The 17,402-nt window shown below is 44.5% G+C and overlaps 1 protein-coding gene across 11 annotated transcripts in view; it reads left to right on the forward strand.

The window, feature by feature from the left end:
• The first annotated feature begins 2,371 nt into the window (after positions 1 to 2,371).
• LOC8053521 (glycoprotein antigen BM86) overlaps positions 2,372 to 17,402 on the forward strand; it is a 63,129-nt gene continuing 48,098 nt past the window's right edge. For 5 of the 11 annotated variants that reach the window (XM_040215120.3, XM_040215125.3, XM_040215126.3 and 2 more), the window contains exons 1-4: positions 2,396 to 2,600; positions 3,125 to 3,256; positions 4,114 to 4,230; positions 10,082 to 10,198. In XM_040215120.3, the coding sequence (XP_040071054.1) occupies positions 2,477 to 2,600; positions 3,125 to 3,256; positions 4,114 to 4,230; positions 10,082 to 10,198 (490 nt within the window). In that variant the 5' untranslated portion in view covers positions 2,396 to 2,476. Of the gene's footprint in view, positions 2,601 to 3,124; positions 3,257 to 4,113; positions 4,231 to 10,081; positions 10,199 to 17,402 lie in introns of all 11 variants that reach the window. The other 6 variants (XM_040215123.3, XM_040215124.3, XM_040502681.2 and 3 more) reach the window with 4 other exon arrangements.

Genomic DNA, 17,402 nt, shown 5'->3' on the forward strand with positions numbered 1-17,402 from the left:
GGTCTGAGAGGTGTAGTAATCATGGGTTTTACTATAGATGTGTAATATATTTTCTATTCCCTTCGCCATTAATACTTGCTAGCCTTTGTTCAATCATGTATGGAAGTTAACGGTGAGCTCCCCATTTCGAAACGCTACCGAGATAGGGGACTTCTTCAAGCTTTCAAGGTTATATCTAAAATCCATATTCATAGGGTAAATGGAGGTACCACAACATTTTTGGATATGTATAATGCCATCTATAGCCCTCTATTTAGCAACATTTTTCTATACAAGGTAATCGCGCAAGTCAGGATTCCCTTAGCCCCCTAGCAGTATAGGAAGTTTTTAGATATGTTAATGACTTTTTGATTGTGTACGAGAAATATATGGAAAGTAATATTTTAAATCAGGTGTTGAAAACCTTCGACAAGTGCGGCTTAGGCCTCAATTTCACTTTCAACCAACTAAACCAAAGATGGCATCCTGCAACTCCTTATCCTTCCGCTATCTGTCCAGGCCAATCACCTTTGCTGTCCGTTTGAGGCTCGATCAAAAAAGGTATTCTTCCATTCTCGTCCTCCAATTCAAAGTTTGTAAAAAGAGGCATAGCCACTTACATCATTGGTTTGACCTTGCTAAAGTCGTGTTACCATGCGGGCAAGGATATTTGTAATTCTCAGGTTGAAGGCCTAAGGTCGTCTGGGCTTCTCCCACAGGTGCTTTTAGAGTTTACGGATTCTGCTGCAAAAGGCTAAAGGTATTTGCAAAGGCAGATGAAATATGCGAATGAAGTGACCAGTGGTAGTCCCCCAACTTCATAAATTTTCACACATTTTGAAACAAGTTGATGACTGAAATGAGGTCCCACTAGTGTTTTCTGTTCCCCAAAAGATGGGAAAAATATGCTCTAGGGTGGGATCCGTAAGTGACAATCCCTAAACACCCGGGTGCCAAAAGCGTCACAAGAACAAGTTCGTTCCCGGCTCAGAGGGTGTTCTGTAAAAGATCTCCCAACATCTGGTTGATGTTATATAGGAGAGACCGGACGACGCCCAAACGACTGACTACGATATCATTTGTATTTTCTTCACGTCAAGTTGGGAGACCTCCCACATTTACACTCTTTCCCCTTCAAGTGCTTTAAATTGTTTTAGAACACAGAAGTAACACGGAGATAACGAGGCCGGCAAACATGGGCACTTCTAGAAGCCTATCGTATTAAAATAATGATTAACGATGTGTGAGCCGATTTTGACTATCTTTTAGTCAGACAAAAGTAGCCTTCTTAGTCAACGCCTACAACGATTGATTTTTGGTCGGTATGGCTTTTTGCAGCGACAGCTGTTAGTGGCACGTTCGCCGGTTTTTCTATGACGTGAGCGTATACGAAAGGTTTCCCAGCTAAATTTAGAGCGAAAATTAATGACACGTTACTTGACGTCACGAAACCTAAACACAAATTCAGATTCCCGGCTATATTTAGCGAAATACTTTACGTCATTCGACCTATGCACCAAGTCAATTTCTCCGCTAAATTGAACGGAATGATCGACGCCACGTGACCCTTGCACCAATTCAGATTCCCAGTTGAATTTGGCGGTATAATTTGTTACGTGACTTGACGTCACGGAATCTGCCGCCAAATTTAAGTTTTCCGCTAAATTTAGCGGAAACAAATACGTCACATCACATCTGCTCCAACTCAGTTTCCCCGCTAAATTTCCCAAAAAATGGACGTCAGGCGACCTGTGCCCAAATTCTGGTTCCCGCTAAATTTGTTGGGAAAACACATCACGTCCTTAAATTGTTTTTTATTCATCAACGACTCATCGATGCTAAATCAACGCAACGTCATCTCAATATCATATCAGCGTATGATACACAATTGGCGCAATGCGATCCGATCGTCATATCGTCGAATAAGCAGCAGAGCAATCGCTCTTTTAACGCATCATGTCGTTAGAACGTCGAGGAATTTTTCTGCGTACTCTTCTCTTTCTAGCACGGCTCATTCGTATATCACTGGTCTTGTACTTTTTATGGTGCGTTTCTTTCATTTCCGATGTCTCGTCTTCCTGTTTATTCCAGAATGCATGAGTTAGGAGTCAGCGCTTTACGTTCTCTACTCTTCTCTACCTCGTTGCCTGTGAGCTGTTTTTATTACGATAATTTATCACGTTAAAAAAACTCTTTGTGAGGCATTACATAAGGGCGTATGAAGTTTCGATTTACAAAAAAAATCGAGAGCTGTGGGTTGGCACAGAATTGTGTCACCTAGCGTCTTATCGCGTCGCATACAGTGGAACCTTGGGGCTGCAGGAAACCCAAGAGACGTCATTCTTATCGCATTGCCTAGTAACCAGAAACACAAAAGCATTTTATCAGGATCGCGCCCACATATCGATTGTCCTCTCTCTTGAAAAAATACCTCTGCTTCTCCGTAGAGGCACAGGTCTGGATACTGCTGCAGTCTGTCTTTAAGCATCGGCTTACGATGAGGCCATTGATTGTCTTTGCTCTGGCCGTGTTTGCCTGGGACGCTAGAACGTCCCCTGTCCTTGGATTGGCACTTCAGAATGAGGCGAACGAGGACCAAACAATTCATGAAGACCCTAAGGGTAAGCAATATAATACATATTATATTATGACAGGAATAACGCAACATATTATGGTACCTGAAATATTTAAGCCGTACTAAGCGTCACAATTAGTTACGTAGAATGATAAATTGCCATTTTATTGAATACTACAACTAAAAATGTTATATACTCACTTGTTACAGCACCCCTCAGAAATTCCGTTTGCGTAGCAATTAAAAGTATTTGGCATTTGATGGCTTATGAGCCTCGGTGAGGCTGTAAATGCAAGAAAGTAAAAAAAAGACGTCATTTAGCGTGTGACAAGCTATGAGTACATGCGAACCTTGGCAGGGATATTTTTCGTCAGTTTGCTTTGTTGAATATTAATTTTTCGTTGAGCCGATCCAACATAGAGCTGCGAATTCATTGATCGGTCCGGCTAACTTAATCAATATACAAAAATAAGGGGCAATTTGATTATTTAGTTAGACGAAGAAAGCTTGTATTATAAAATGCACTTTCATATTTCCTCCAAACACTAATGTTATTTTTTTTTACCATAGGAATCTGCAAACGAGTCGGATCCGCATTATGTGGAGACCTTGCAAAATGCGTGGCTCTTCCCGCTATAGACTCATTTCAGTGCAGTAGCCCAAAAGGCGGATTTTACGACGCTAACGATAAAACATGCAAACGTGAGTAAAGGAACGTGATTTCTTTGACGTACAAGGTCTGGCAATGAAGCTTGAAAACTCGCCGCTGCGTGTTCAGTGTGACAGCGCAAGCTGCAAAGTTCCGTCATGTTTATAACGTCGACAATTTGGCTACACACAACACTAATCTTGAGGGACCCCATTTTACTTTGCGTGAGTAGTAGCACTCGTTCGAACACATAACATTGTTGGAAATGAATGAGCCCACAACACTTAAATGCCTTGTAAAACCTTGGTTCTAGTAAAAATGTTAAGCAAACACCATAAAAACTGTTTCTGGTTTAGACAACATCCGATCAGGCCCTTTAACGACCGCCCCGTAGATCGTACAACGCAAGGTACGTATATGGGACGAGCTGCTCCTAGCACCTTGACATTTCGCCGTTCCGTGCCAGACTTCTATTCCCGAGTTCCCTTGTTCGAGCTCTGCTCGATGTGTCCTCGTTTTCCACTCACTTAATCAATGCTTCTCTGGGGCCGGTTTTATATAAGACAGCGAACCTGCCACTACAACCAAATTGCTTTTTCGTTTTCTCAATTTGTGCTAAACATTTAGAGTGACGTAGTCCCCAACATAAAATGTGTGTAGTATACCTGATAGTATGCATTTCCATAATTTTAGTTCGCATTAACACTTTCTTCGAAGGTATGGATCTATGCTACATCAGTAAAGAGGACAGATGGACACACTAAAAGTTTGATACATCTATCGAATGATCAAACTGCCACTGTGTCAGAATAAATTTCCAGTAGAGAGGTTGTTTTATTGTCATGCATAAAATTAAAAGAGCGGTTTTCTTGGTATTTTAATAATATATCTGTTGGTCACACCTTCCTAGATTGGCAGTCTTGCGGTCCGTTACCGTGCAAGATTGGATACTGCGATGACGGAAACGGTTCAAAGAAGCGTCACTGCAAATGCGGGGGGATCCCGGGGCTAACAGAGTTCTGCAAAAGTAAGTATTACAGTTATGATATATGTTAAGTGCTGAGTAATCAGGAGTCGCTTACGGAAAGCACAACGAGTAGCTTTACTCTGCGATCGTGATGGCGGCGTGACAGAATGTCCCTGCATCCGCAGGCACGTGCACTGTCTGATGTCGCAGAAGAAGACGAGGCGCGTCTTCTTCTTTTTTCATGTTATGCCGGACATAACACCTCCCCCCACTAGACGTCATGTCCATATCTTTGAGGTGGTCGCCGGTCTCGGGAACTTCTTCGAGTGCCTGAAGTGTCAGGCTCTGCCGGCGGCACAACAGGCAGCGATTCCTCGGGAATAGCAGTTGTGCTGTTGTCCCTGATGGTTGTCGATGGTTGCGGAGCCAGGTCATCACGGCTGTTAATGTCCCATGCGGGTGCCACAGCTGTCTGTGGAGGTTGATTATGCGATGCCACTCTTCGCGGCCGTATGTGGTTGGTGTGCCGGCGAATTGAACCTTGCTCTACCCGAATCATCCAAGAGCGATGTCCCAGCTGACGTTCGATCACTCCCGGTATCCACTTTTTACCGTCTGGAAATGTTTTAACCCACACTGCTTGGCCTACATTCAGCTTGCGTGGGTTTGTAAAGGTGGCAGTGCTTTCAGGTGTCTCGGGGCAGAACGTCTTTAGTCGCTCGAGAGCAGACGGAAGTTCTCTCCCAAAAAGCATCCAAGCAGGTGTCTTTCCTGTTGCCACATGGATTGTTGTATGTTGTTTGAATAAAAATCTGGCAACCACACAATTCAGATCTTCTCTTCCTCTTTTAGCTAGTGCCATTTTCAGCTCTTGAACCATGCGTTCAGCCTGGCCGTTAGTTGCTGGATGGTATGGCGCGCTTGTGATCGATATTACATCGTTATTCCGGTAGAAGGTCTTGATGTCGTCGGACACAAACGCTGTGCCGTTGTCCGAAACCACCTTCCGGGGAACGCCGAAAGTTGCGAAGATAGCCCTCAATTCTCTAATGACGGCAGCCGACGTCATGTTTCGCATCACTCGGACTTCCACCCATTTAGTGTATGCGTCCACGACCACCAGAAAAACTTGGCCTTCAACAGGACCCGCAAAGTCCACGTGAATAGTATCCCAAGGGTGGGAGGGTCTGTGCCAGACTGGCATGGGCTCCTTCGGTGGTGTCTTGCGGTGGGTCTGGCAGGCAGTGCATTCTGCGACGAATGACTCTATGTCTGCGTCGATACCGGGCCACCAGAGGTAGCTCCGTGCGCATGTCTTCATTGCTATAATTCCGCGGTGCCCCGCGTGAATCAACGTCAACGCGTCCGTCCTCAGCCGCGTGGGGATCACAATGCGTGCCCCCCATGTCAGACAATTTCGGTGTGTCGACAGTTCTGCCGCCTTTTTTGTGTAAGGTGCGAACTCTGGTGATTTGAGTCGATGAAGAGTGCCCTTTGAATTGCCTCTAACACTTCAACCAGCACAGTGTCCTTTGCTGTCGCTTCTGCTACCTGTTGCGCTGACAGAGGAGGCCGTGACAATCCTTCAAACATCAAGATGTCGCCAGGTGGATTCAATTCGTCTTCTGTGTGTGGTAACGGAAGCCGACTGAGAGCGTCTGCGTTCTGGTGACGATTTCCTGGCCTGTATTTCAGGTCGTAGTGGTAGGCTGCCAGTTTCACGCACCATCTAGTCATCCTTGGTGATAATACTTGTGGAACAGGCTTGTTGGAGCCGATGATACCTAGCAAAGGCTGATGGTCTGTGAATATGGTCACGGACCTCCCAGCTATGTATTGATGGAAGTGGTGAACTCCGTACACGATAGCGAGGCCTTCACGATCAAGTTGCGAATAGTTCCGCTCGGCACTGCCAAGCGTTCTGGATGCAAAAGCGATCGGAGCCTCCCGCCCATCAGCATCTTGCTGTGCAAGTACGGCTCCCACTCCATATGGTGAGGCGTCGCAAGACAACACTAGAGGTCGTTTTCCATCATAGTGTGCGAGCACAGTGTAGTTCGCCACTAGATCTTTCAGCTTTTTGAAAGCCCTTCGGTGTGTTTCTTCCCACCTCCACTCTCTGTTCTGTTCAAGTAGTTCGTACAGTTCCTTCGCGATTGTCGCGCGATCCTTTAAAAACCTGTCGTAAAACGCCAGGAGGCCTAAAAAGGACTGTAACTGCGTCTTGTTCTCTGGTTCTGGGGCTTCGACTACTGCTTGGATCTTGTCCTGGGTTGGATGAATTCCTTCGGCGTTTATGCGGTGACCTAAGAATTTGACCTCCTTCACGCCGAAGAAGCACTTGCTTTGCTTGAGCTTCAGCCCTGCCTTTTCCAGTCGTGAGAGTACCTCATCCAGCCGACGCGCGTGCTCACTTGGAGTTGTTCCGCTGATGATTATATCGTCAAGGTAAACGCTAACTCCCGGAATGGCTGCGAGTGTGGTTTCCATGACTCGTTGAAATATCGCCGGGGCGGCCGCGATTCCGAAAGGTAGTCGCTTCACTCTGTAGAGCCCCTTGATCGTGTTGATCGTCAGTATTTCGGCGGTCGTATCCGTTACTCGCAGCTGCTGATACGCTTGCGCGAGATCAAGGGTCGAAAAGACAGTTCCTCCTTGAAGGTTTGATAGAGCCTCCGTCGGTGTCGGGAGCGGGTAGGATGCCGGCTTTGCTGCGTCGTTCACGGTACTGCGGTAATCCCCGCAGAGCCTCACGGATCCATCTTTCTTCCTGACAACCACGACAGGCGTTGCCCACGCGGAGTGCTGAACCGGCTCTATAATGCCTTGCTTCTGCAATGCTAGCAATTCGCATTCAACTACTGGCCGTAGTGCAAATGGTACTTGTCGGGCTTTAAGGAACTTGGGTGTTGCTGTTTCTTTCATCTCCAAGTGTACCGTTGGTCCGATGTACCCTGTGATCTCAGACTTGAAGACCTCACTGTGCGCGCTGAGCACCGTTGTGATAGTACGGTCTTGCTCAATGTGGTGAATACCACTGAGTCGAATCTGCAGTGCTGAAAACCAGTTGCGTCCCATCAGGTTACATCCTGTTCCGGTTGTGACTAGGAGTGGCAGGATATAGTCCTTAGACTTATGCTTTACGTGTACCTGCGCTGAACCGAGAACTCGGAGTCCTTCACCGGTCCACGTCTGCAGCGTCATATTCTCTTTCTGTAACGGAGGTGGCTTGTTTGGCCATGTTCGCCTGTAGGTCTCTTGGCTGATGACCGTGACTGCTGCACCAGAGTCAACTTCAAATTCTAGTGCTCTTCCTTCTACTTTAAGCGTTATGAGGTACTTGGGAACCACGACGCTGGCACGAACAGCGTTAAGTTCCTGCATGTCAAAATCACTTACTGACTGATCAGTCTCGTTTTGGTCATCGCTCACCAGGTTGGTCGAGCGTTGTGCAGCTCCGGATCGAGCCTTCATTCGGCAAGCCTTCTCAATGTGACCCGTCTTTCTGCAAAATCGGCACGATGTTTTGCGAAATCGACAGGTTTGTGCGCTGTGTTGCTCATTGCAGCGGTAACACGGCGTCTCCGGCTGACCACTGGAAGTGGTGGCTGCCCGGTTCGTAGTTCTACACATTTTGTTGAGGTCTGGTTTGGGGAGTTTCAGCTCCTGTTGTTGTTGCACTGCACTCTCAAGTCTGATGGCAATATCGTAAGCTTGCTTGAATGTGAGTTTTTGTTCTGCAAAAAGACGTTGTTGAATACGCTCATCTTGAACTCCGCAGACGAAGCGGTCACGAAGCATCACGTCCAGCGGCAGCATCGTTGGATTGGAAGCCAATATGCCTCCGGAGCTCGACGACCCCGCTGACGCTGTGCCGCCGGCACTCAACGAACCCGCTGTCGTCGTTGGCGATGTAGCTGTCGTCAACACGCCAAAGTTACAGTCAGTTGCCAATTTCTTAAGTGCTGCCACGTAGCAAGCAATTGACTCCCCTGGATGTTGATCACGCCTCTGAAATTTGCTTCGACAGAAGAGTTCGGATGGTCTTGGATCGTAATGGTCCCCTAGCAAGGACATAATTTCGTTGAAAGAAACTTCTCCTGGCTTGTGGGGTGCAACTAGCGCTCGAACTGTGCTGTAGGTCTCTGCGCCGCATAAAGTCAGCAGTAGCGCCCTCTTCTTTCCGGCGTCTTGCACATCGTTCGCCTGGAAGTAGAAGTCCAAGCGCTCCGCCCAGGCCGACCACGCAGTACCGTCGAACTCTTCGACCTTGCCTTGCAGCGCTGACATCGTTCAAACGATGCAAGTCTTCCCTTTTGCGGTTCTGGTCCGCCTTCGTCGCCAATGTTAAGTGCTGAGTAATCAGGAGTCGCTTACGGAAAGCACAACGAGTAGCTTTACTCTGCGATCGTGATGGCGGCGTGACAGAATGTCCCTGCATCCGCAGGCACGTGCACTGTCTGATGTCGCAGAAGAAGACGAGGCGCGTCTTCTTCTTTTTTCATGTTATGCCGGACATAACATATTAAGCCTATAGTGAATTTAAACAAAAACTCCTATTAATTATTTTAGAGTTGCACGTTTGCATGAGTTGATACACGTATAAAAGCATGTACTAAATATACGTTTTCTGTTCGGGTAAGGTGTTGCCAGACTTCAGAGTTTATAAAGATAGCTGACAACTTCAAGTGCAATATCATAATGGGCTAAGTCTTTTAGCACAGAAATCATTTGGACCTTATTTACTGCATGATTTTTTGAAGATGAAATCAACCTTACAAAAACAAATGCTTTATTTTTTGTTTAACTTGAGGAAAAGGAAACTATACCAATTATATTGATCATTCAAAAGAAAATAATCAAAATCTTTAAACCTCCACCAACTTTCCGCCAAATAGGTCATAATAGGCGCGCCTTACTACCATATCAAAAACAACTAGAAGCTCAGACACCATAAGGAAACCAATAAATAAATTCATTGAAATTTATTTCAGGCTCAGGAGATGAGGAACTAAAGCTGTATTGAAGAAAATAAAAGTGTTACACACTGGTTGTTGCTGAACGCTCCCATGCGCAGAAACTATTGCTTGCTTTTTTTTTTTTAATCAAAGATATACTTACGAATTTAAAAAAAAGCCTGATTTGTCTTTCTCGGCTATTACGAGTTGTACATATTGTTTTCCACAAGTTTTAGGAAGCTAATTGAGATACGTGCGAGTCACAGCAAGTTTAGACCGGACACTATAATAAAAAAAAAACAAAAAAACGTTTACTTGACCAAGTTAGAGTCACACACCATATCTTACAGCAGAAGTCGGTTACCATAAGCAGCACATTCATTTCACACTATGGGATGTAGTCCTGAAGTTCGCGCTTTAGAAGAATTGGCGACTCCTTGTTAGTGCTTGCTGATTCAAGCACCTTTAAAATATTTGGCAATTTCGTAGAGTTTGGTAACTTACAGTAACTAAGCTATCTTTCTGCGTGTATGCAACACGTTTCGTAATCCATATTGCGCAGCTGGAATTAGCCAAAGTGAGCGAATCGGGAGCAGCACACGCAGCTGAACTTGTAGTACGGCGCACATAAGAATCCGCGTCTAGACCGATGTAAATTTAAAGTACAGATTTATACATTGTCAATTGGTCTTCTTTCCCAAGGATTTCTTCACTCGCACACAGGAAACTAAGGCTAAAGTAGATTACTTTGCATACATGACTCTAATACATTTTTGTTGGCCCGTGTTTAAGGCAGCGGTCTGTCACTTTGCCTTTTTGGTAGATAATGAACTTGTAAGAGATTGATTTGTACTCTCGAACTGACTACCCAGAAAAAAATGTACGCGTAGATAAAACTACAAGAGAGGAATATATAAATGCTCATGCAAGTTTAAACACACTGTTTTTTCCAGTAAATAAAGAGGCAAAATTCAAGTGCCAAGAGTACGGTGCTACAGCTGTGCTGAAGGGAGATGAAGTTTCGTGCGACTGTGGACCCGCCGAGAAGTTTATCAACAAAAAATGCGTTCGTGAGTATTTAAAACTGTTAAGTTCATTTTTTCTGGCGTATGTATTTCGCTAACGTTATGTCATACGATAAAAAAAAAATTCACGTGGCATGACTTTCCTGCCGAACCCAACGAACAATTGTATAATGGAATAAAACAGCGCAAAGATACAAAAAGGAAGAGACAAACCAGACAGGACAGAGCACAGTCCAGTCTGGTTTCTCTCCTCCTTTCTGTGTCTTTGCGCTGTTTTATTCCATTATGTACAACGATTACCAACTAGTCCAGCTATCAACCTTATAACAATAGTATAATCCCGGCGAATAAAGCTAATAATAAGCTAGATCTAAAGTACGCGGTCGTTTCTTGCTTAGGACAAATGAGCAACAGAAACGTCATTCTCGGTGTTCATAAGCACATTTTTCTCTAGTCGTCTCTAGGGCTTTGTAAGTGCATGGGATCCTTTCATTGCTCACCTTCATTGGATACTTTTGTGCTCTATCGAAAATTGAAGCCATGGATGTGCTCTCTTAGGTACCTTAATATTTGTAGTCCTCGCCCACTTTACATATGATCAAAATGCAGGCTCTTCGGTAGAATTTCAAACTTAGTTTAAATTGCATTGAAAGGAATACATATGCCGTTTATGAGGGTGGTTTATACATTCAGTTGGACATAGTATAAGGGTAATTGTCACGATGAGTTTATTAATTAATTGAATTAAGTTAATAAACTTTTGAGTTAGTGAGTATAGACATATTATTTCAGTTAGAAACTTGCTGAGCGTCGTCGAAACCCACAAAATCAGACAGAGTGCTTGGGAAGCGCATTGATGCGCTAAAGCTACCACTTATGCAGCATGCACAATGGGTTTGAAAAAATGCGCCCCTGCGCGGTCCTTCCGTCTCTTATCATACAGCCAGCCTGCCGCCTGTCGCACGAGTGGCGACTTTAGCGCAATACCGTGGTTACCACGCGCTCTAGATATTTGTAAATTTTACTGATCTAGTGCTTTTCGACAAGGCTCTGTAGGTTTCTAATTGGAGCTACATGTTTTTTCTAAAAACAAACAGTGTCAAAGTAACACAAGGACTAATGCAAGAGGGTCAACCAAGGCGCCCTTTTCTGTCCCTCATGGCTTGGTCATTCCGTTATTTCAGCAGTGTATTCCTTAGCTATGAACCAACTGGCCCAAATAACTACCTTACGGCATTAGTGTTTACTTATAACTAAAAACAAAGTCAGTAAATAAGCTTTAGGAAGTTAATTGACTTATCATGACGATTAATTTTTGCACGTATGTTATGTCGTCCTGGATGTATGACCTACATGGGCAAATAACTTGATGTAGCTTTTTCCTTTTTTTAACAAATATGTAAAGACTACAAAAGTACACCCTGTACAATTTCCTAGGGGGAAAAAAAAGATATCCATACCAACCGTAGTTCCAAGTGGGCCACGAACTTAATATTCGCCGAATGTCGCGGCCCCGAACCGTGAGATGGAAGTACGTCAGAGATAAGAAAATACAAAAAGGTGACAGGAATAGTTTCCTATTGCTCACATATTTTGCCTTAATTGCTGATGCTAAGCTGTAAAGTCGTTCGTGCAAAAATATTAAACAGTGGAGATAACAAAATAAAGGGGTGCTTTGTTCACAAACAAGAAATATTTGTTGGTAACCGAAATATTTTACAGGCATAAACTTGAACGTAATCAGATAATTAGTATGCGAAAGCGACAGAACCTCGCAGGCACAAACAGAAGGGTGCATACACAAGGATAACTCACGCCTCTTAATTTTTTTAATGTTCTGTGCAGCTGTTTCAAATGTTTGTACCATGCAGCGGCTCCCCAAAATCCAAACTCTGCTCTAAAAAAAAAACATCCAATTATAGCGAAGTCACCGGAAACCCAAGTTCCAGGATTGTCGTGGCCACCGTACCGCAATGTGAAAGACTGTTCGTATCAAGGGACTATATATATATATATATATATATATATAAAACTGAGAAGAAAAAAACCCTTAGTGAAAAACAGCAACAACGGACGATTTAATCTTCGACGTTTCGGCCGGAGTCCGGCCTTCGTCAGGAAGGCCGGACTGAAGAAGGCCGGACTCCGGCCGAAACGTCGAAGATTAAATCGTCCGTTGTTGCTGTTTTTCACTAAGGGTTTTTTTCTTCTCAGTTTTATACCCACGCCTTCGGCCTCCCGCCACCATGCCCGTTATATATATATATATATATATATATATATATATATATATATATCAGGGTGTCGAACTGGAACCGAACCGAACGGAAAACCGGAACCGAACCGGTATTTTTTCCGGAACTAAACCCGAACCCGAACCGTTATATTGTTATCGCGATGAACCCGAACCAGAACTGAACCGGATAAAAAATAACCGCTACCGGCTCATGTCAAAACGGTTTGGCCACGCGTTGTTGACAATGAATGTGCTATCAATGCCATTTGTTCTTTAAGTGCCGTCAACTGACACACACCTCGCTTACATATTTTTCTTCTCCACTCAGTCTTAGGAATATAAACGCTGCGTCCATGAATCTTGACAAACGCTGCATCCATGAATCTTGACATAGGAACGAGTATTGCGGTGGTCGCGGCTTGCACGGAAGAAAGAGAATTGGAAGGCTGTGCAAAAAAAAAATCGCGTCACAGGATTTCATTTTCCTACAATCTCGTAAATCCTAAATGCTGCTGTGCTCATTTCATAACACGTTTCTAGAACGCGCGAGTTCTTGAAGCTTGCTTCCATCGGAATGAGAAAAGAAAAGGCTGTGGAGTTTGATAATAACGCATCCGGTTTCGTATAGGCACTTAGAAGCTAACATATTTGTGAGACAGCGAGCTCTTCTATTTTAATATTTATCCTATTACGTTCTTCTGGCGTTGCGTTCGGTGAAGTGTTTTTCATATTCCGTATCTTGTTTAATGAAAACTTCTTTAAGGGTCTAATTTGAGTTACCGAAGGCTAGTTCAAATAAAGAAAGCTGTATTTTCTCCCCACTGTTCCTTCAATTGCTTACACGCCGAGGTGGCGGGATAGTCAGCGAGTTCTACTTGTAAGTGCGTTTGCAAGGAGGTCGCGGATTTTACAGCTACTGCGTCGGACCCAATTAGATGAAGTCCGAATGCGTAAACGTCGGTGAGGTAACCTTTGAGTGCACACAAAGAAACCATTCCTGGTAGAAATCCCTGTGCCTTACACTACGATGTATCCCGTTTCGTATGTGCTGATCTCGGATGTTTTATTTGTAATTTATTTTGATGTTGCAATATGTCATTTATAATTTCCGAACCGGTTCGCGAACCGGTTCGCGGATCAAGTTAATCGAACCGTAACTGAACCGGAACAAAATAAATTTACCTGAACCTGAACCGTAACCGAACCCGTATTTTTTTCGGTTCGACACACTGATATATATATATATATAAATATAACGAGCATGGTGGCGGGAGGCCGAAGGCGTGGGTATAAAGCTGAGAAAAAAAAAACCCTTAGTGAAAACAGCAACAACGGACGATTTAATCTTCGACATTTCGGCCGGAGTCCGGCCTTCGTCAGGAAGACCGGACTCCGGCCGACGTCTGACGATGGCCGGACTCCGGCCTGGTTGACACTTGCGAATCGGCGGGCGAATCTGCAAGAATTCGGCCGCCGGGCGTAGCGTCCAGTGTGCATTGCAGCGGCCAATTCAGCTTCTGCGGCAGCGGATCAGCTGTAAGTGTGAACCAGGCCTCCGGCCGAAATGTGGAAGATTAAATCGTCCGTTGTTGCTGTTTTCACTAAGGTTTTTTTTTCTTCTCAGCTTTATATATATATATATATATAGGTAAGGTAAATATAAAAACAATGGACAGGGAAAAGTTAATAAGTGAAAGATGCGTACTCTCGGAGTTACTAATATATATACATATATATATATATACATACATATACTCGGGCAATGGAGGAAGAGAGCCTGCACAAGCGGGCAGAGAGCTCGAGCGAATCAGGAACCGGCCGCCATCGGGCAAGCATCGCCTAGCACAGCCTAGCCTGCATAAATATGGAATTAGACCGGCAATTTACTACATTTGGCGACGAGGATGAGATCCAACGTTAACCAGGGTGCTGGACTTTACCCTGAAAGGTTGGCCCAACTCCGTCCAAGACAAGGTGCTCCGGCCTTACTTTGACAAGAGGGACCAGCTATCCACATACCAAGGTTTACTTCTGTGAGGGTACCGAGTCATCGTACCACCGTCATTCAGAACGCGAGTGCTGCATGAACGCCACGAGGTTCACCCAGGCTCATGTCGCATGAAGGTCAAGGATCAAAACCATCTTTGGTGGTCAACGTTGTATAAAGATATAGAAGATTTCATCAAAAAGTGCTACGCTTGCGCGTCTATGCAAAACCATTCGGTGGCAGCAACGCTACACCCATGATTGTGGGCAAGAGTCCCGTGGGAGAGAATTGATATCGATTTTGCTGAACTGACCAAGCAGCACTATCTTGTAGTCATGAACAGCTTTTCGAAGTGGATAGAAGTGCTACCCACAAGGACGGCAACGGCAGCTCGCCGCATTTAGATGCTGAGGAACGCATCTTCTCTTCTTTTCGCGTCCTATTGAGTTCCCTCTGAGCGTCTGTCGGATAATGAACCACAGTTCGTTTCAGGGGATTTCGAAAACTTCTTGCGAACGAACGGGGTGAAGCACATTCGCACACCGCCATATCACCCGGCATCGAATGGAGCTGCTGAGCGAGCCGTTCAAACATTCAAGCGAGCTTGAATGAAAGACTCATCCATAGGAAACACGCATGGAGAAACCTAAAATCAAAGGCTGGTCAGATTTCTCCTGAGCTACCGCAGTTCTCCTCATATTATAACAGAAAGTACACCGGCTGAGCTGTTCCTCAAGCGGCCGTTTCGAAACCGTCTTGACTTCATAAAGCCAAGTAGGGAGCGGACCTTCGTCGAGCATCAACGCCAACAGCAGTTGGCGCACGACAAATCGCTAAGACCACTTCGTAGCTTCGATGCGGGTGACCGGGTCCTCGTGCGGCACGTGAGAGGCAACCAGCACTCGTGGTCACCAGGCGTTATTGTTTCCCGACGAGGACCACAGTGGTATCTGGTGGACGCTCGAGGACGCACAATCCCCGTTCACTCGGACCATATTTTACTAGATGCACAACTACGAAGTCATGAAGTATCAGGCCCGCAACCATGGATGCTCTTGGATCCAACTGCTAATCGAGGACCCTCTGCGTTAGCAGATGGAGATTTGCCTCATTCAGCCCCAGGGTCGGCCGGCGACACCTCCTCAACGCCGGATGAACGTTCCACTCGGTACCCGCAGCGCGTTCGGCGTCCCTCAGACAGACTTTTAGCACTGCCTGACCTGCCCGAAGCTGGAGTGCACCCTGGAACTCAGCAACTAAACCTGGAGGAATGTGATGACTCGAAAAATGGAGGGAGAGAACGTGCACGAGCGGGCAGAGGACTCGATCAAATCAGAAAGCGGTCGCCATCGAGCAAGCATCGGCTAACACAACCTAGCCTGTATAAATATGGAATTAAACCGCAATTTACTACACGCACACACACACACACATAAAAAGAAGTTGGTTAATATGCAAGTAATTTCGTGTTTATCTGATAAATTAAAGGATAGCCTACGTGCATCAAAGCAAAAATATTTTACTGTCACTATGCAAAATTTCATGAAGTCGGACCCCAAGCAATTTTGGCGTTATCTCTCTCCCACAAAAAAGCCCATATCAAATCTTGAAGTTGACGGTGAGGTCGTCAATGATCCAGAGGTTATGGCCAATGTATTCAACACTTTCTTTCAGTCCGTGTTCTCAAGTAACGTGACTGAACGTCCTGGTCACGATGTGAGAGGTGGTGTTGGATACAACGGACCTATAATGACAGATATTTCTATTTCAGAAGAAGGCATTTTTTCTCTTTTGTTGCAACTTAAAGTGCATAAGTCTGGTGGACGCGATAACATTCCAAACGCATTCTTAAAACGGTACGCTGAGTGGGTTTCAAAATATCTAACGATTATCTTTAAAGCTTCATTATCGCAAAGTTCCGTTCCCTCCGACTGGCGATACGCTAAAGTCGTGCCTATTTTTAAAGCTGGCAACAAATTATTCCCAACCAATTATAGGCCAATATCACTGACGAGTACCAGCTGTAAAATAATGGAACACATTGTCTCAAAGTCATTATACGACCACTTAGAAAACAATAACCTTCTCTATAAAAACCAACATGGCTTTAGACGAAAACTTTCAACGGTTACCCAGTTAAGTGAATGTATTCACGACTTCTGCAAATCTATTGATGCCGGGGGACAAACGGACGCAATATTTCTAGATATGTCGAAGGCTTTTGATCGAGTCCCGCATAAATACTTGACAAAAAAACTTAAATTAATTGGAGTCAGCCCGGAATTGGTTAATTGGATAAGTGCATACCTCAAGGAAAAAAAACAATTTGTTGAAATAAATAATACGGCATCTGGCGTTTTACCAGTATCATCAGGAGTCCCACAGGGCTCCGTTTTGGGTCCGGTTTTATTTTTAATATATATTAATGACATTGCGCAAACCATTGACGATTCTATTACGGTACGATTATTTGCCGATGACTGTCTACTTTACACAGATATTAAAACTAGCGAGGATCAAACTAGTCTGGACAGAGCTCTACAGAAAATTGGGTCATGGTGCCAAGAATGGGGGATGTTAATTAATATTGACAAAACTGTGCTTCTAAGGATATCAAATAAGAAAAATATTCTCCCTTATGTATACACAGTTAACGGGTTTCCTTTAAGAGAAGTGAATAGTTATAAATATTTGGGTGTAACAATTGAAAATAACTTAAAATGGGGGAGCCACGTTAACAATATCTGCTGTTCTGCTAAGCGTACCTTAGGATACTTGAAAATGAATTTTAGGTATGCAACTATGAGTGCCAAGCTGATGGTCTACAAAACAGTCATACGACCAGTATTAGATTACGCAAATGTAATATGGGACCCCCATCAAAAAAAATCAGATTCAGAAATTAGAGAACGTACAAAGACTCCGCTAGGTACATACTCTCAAAATATAGACGAACCGAATCTGTCACTGGCATGTTAAAACAGCTTGACCTTATACCACTTTCTGAGCGGCGCAGGAATGCTCGA

This window comes from Ixodes scapularis, unplaced genomic scaffold (genome assembly GCF_016920785.2).
Source record: "Ixodes scapularis isolate PalLabHiFi unplaced genomic scaffold, ASM1692078v2 PGA_scaffold0__279_contigs__length_252992795, whole genome shotgun sequence".
NCBI lineage: Eukaryota > Metazoa > Arthropoda > Arachnida > Ixodida > Ixodidae > Ixodes > Ixodes scapularis.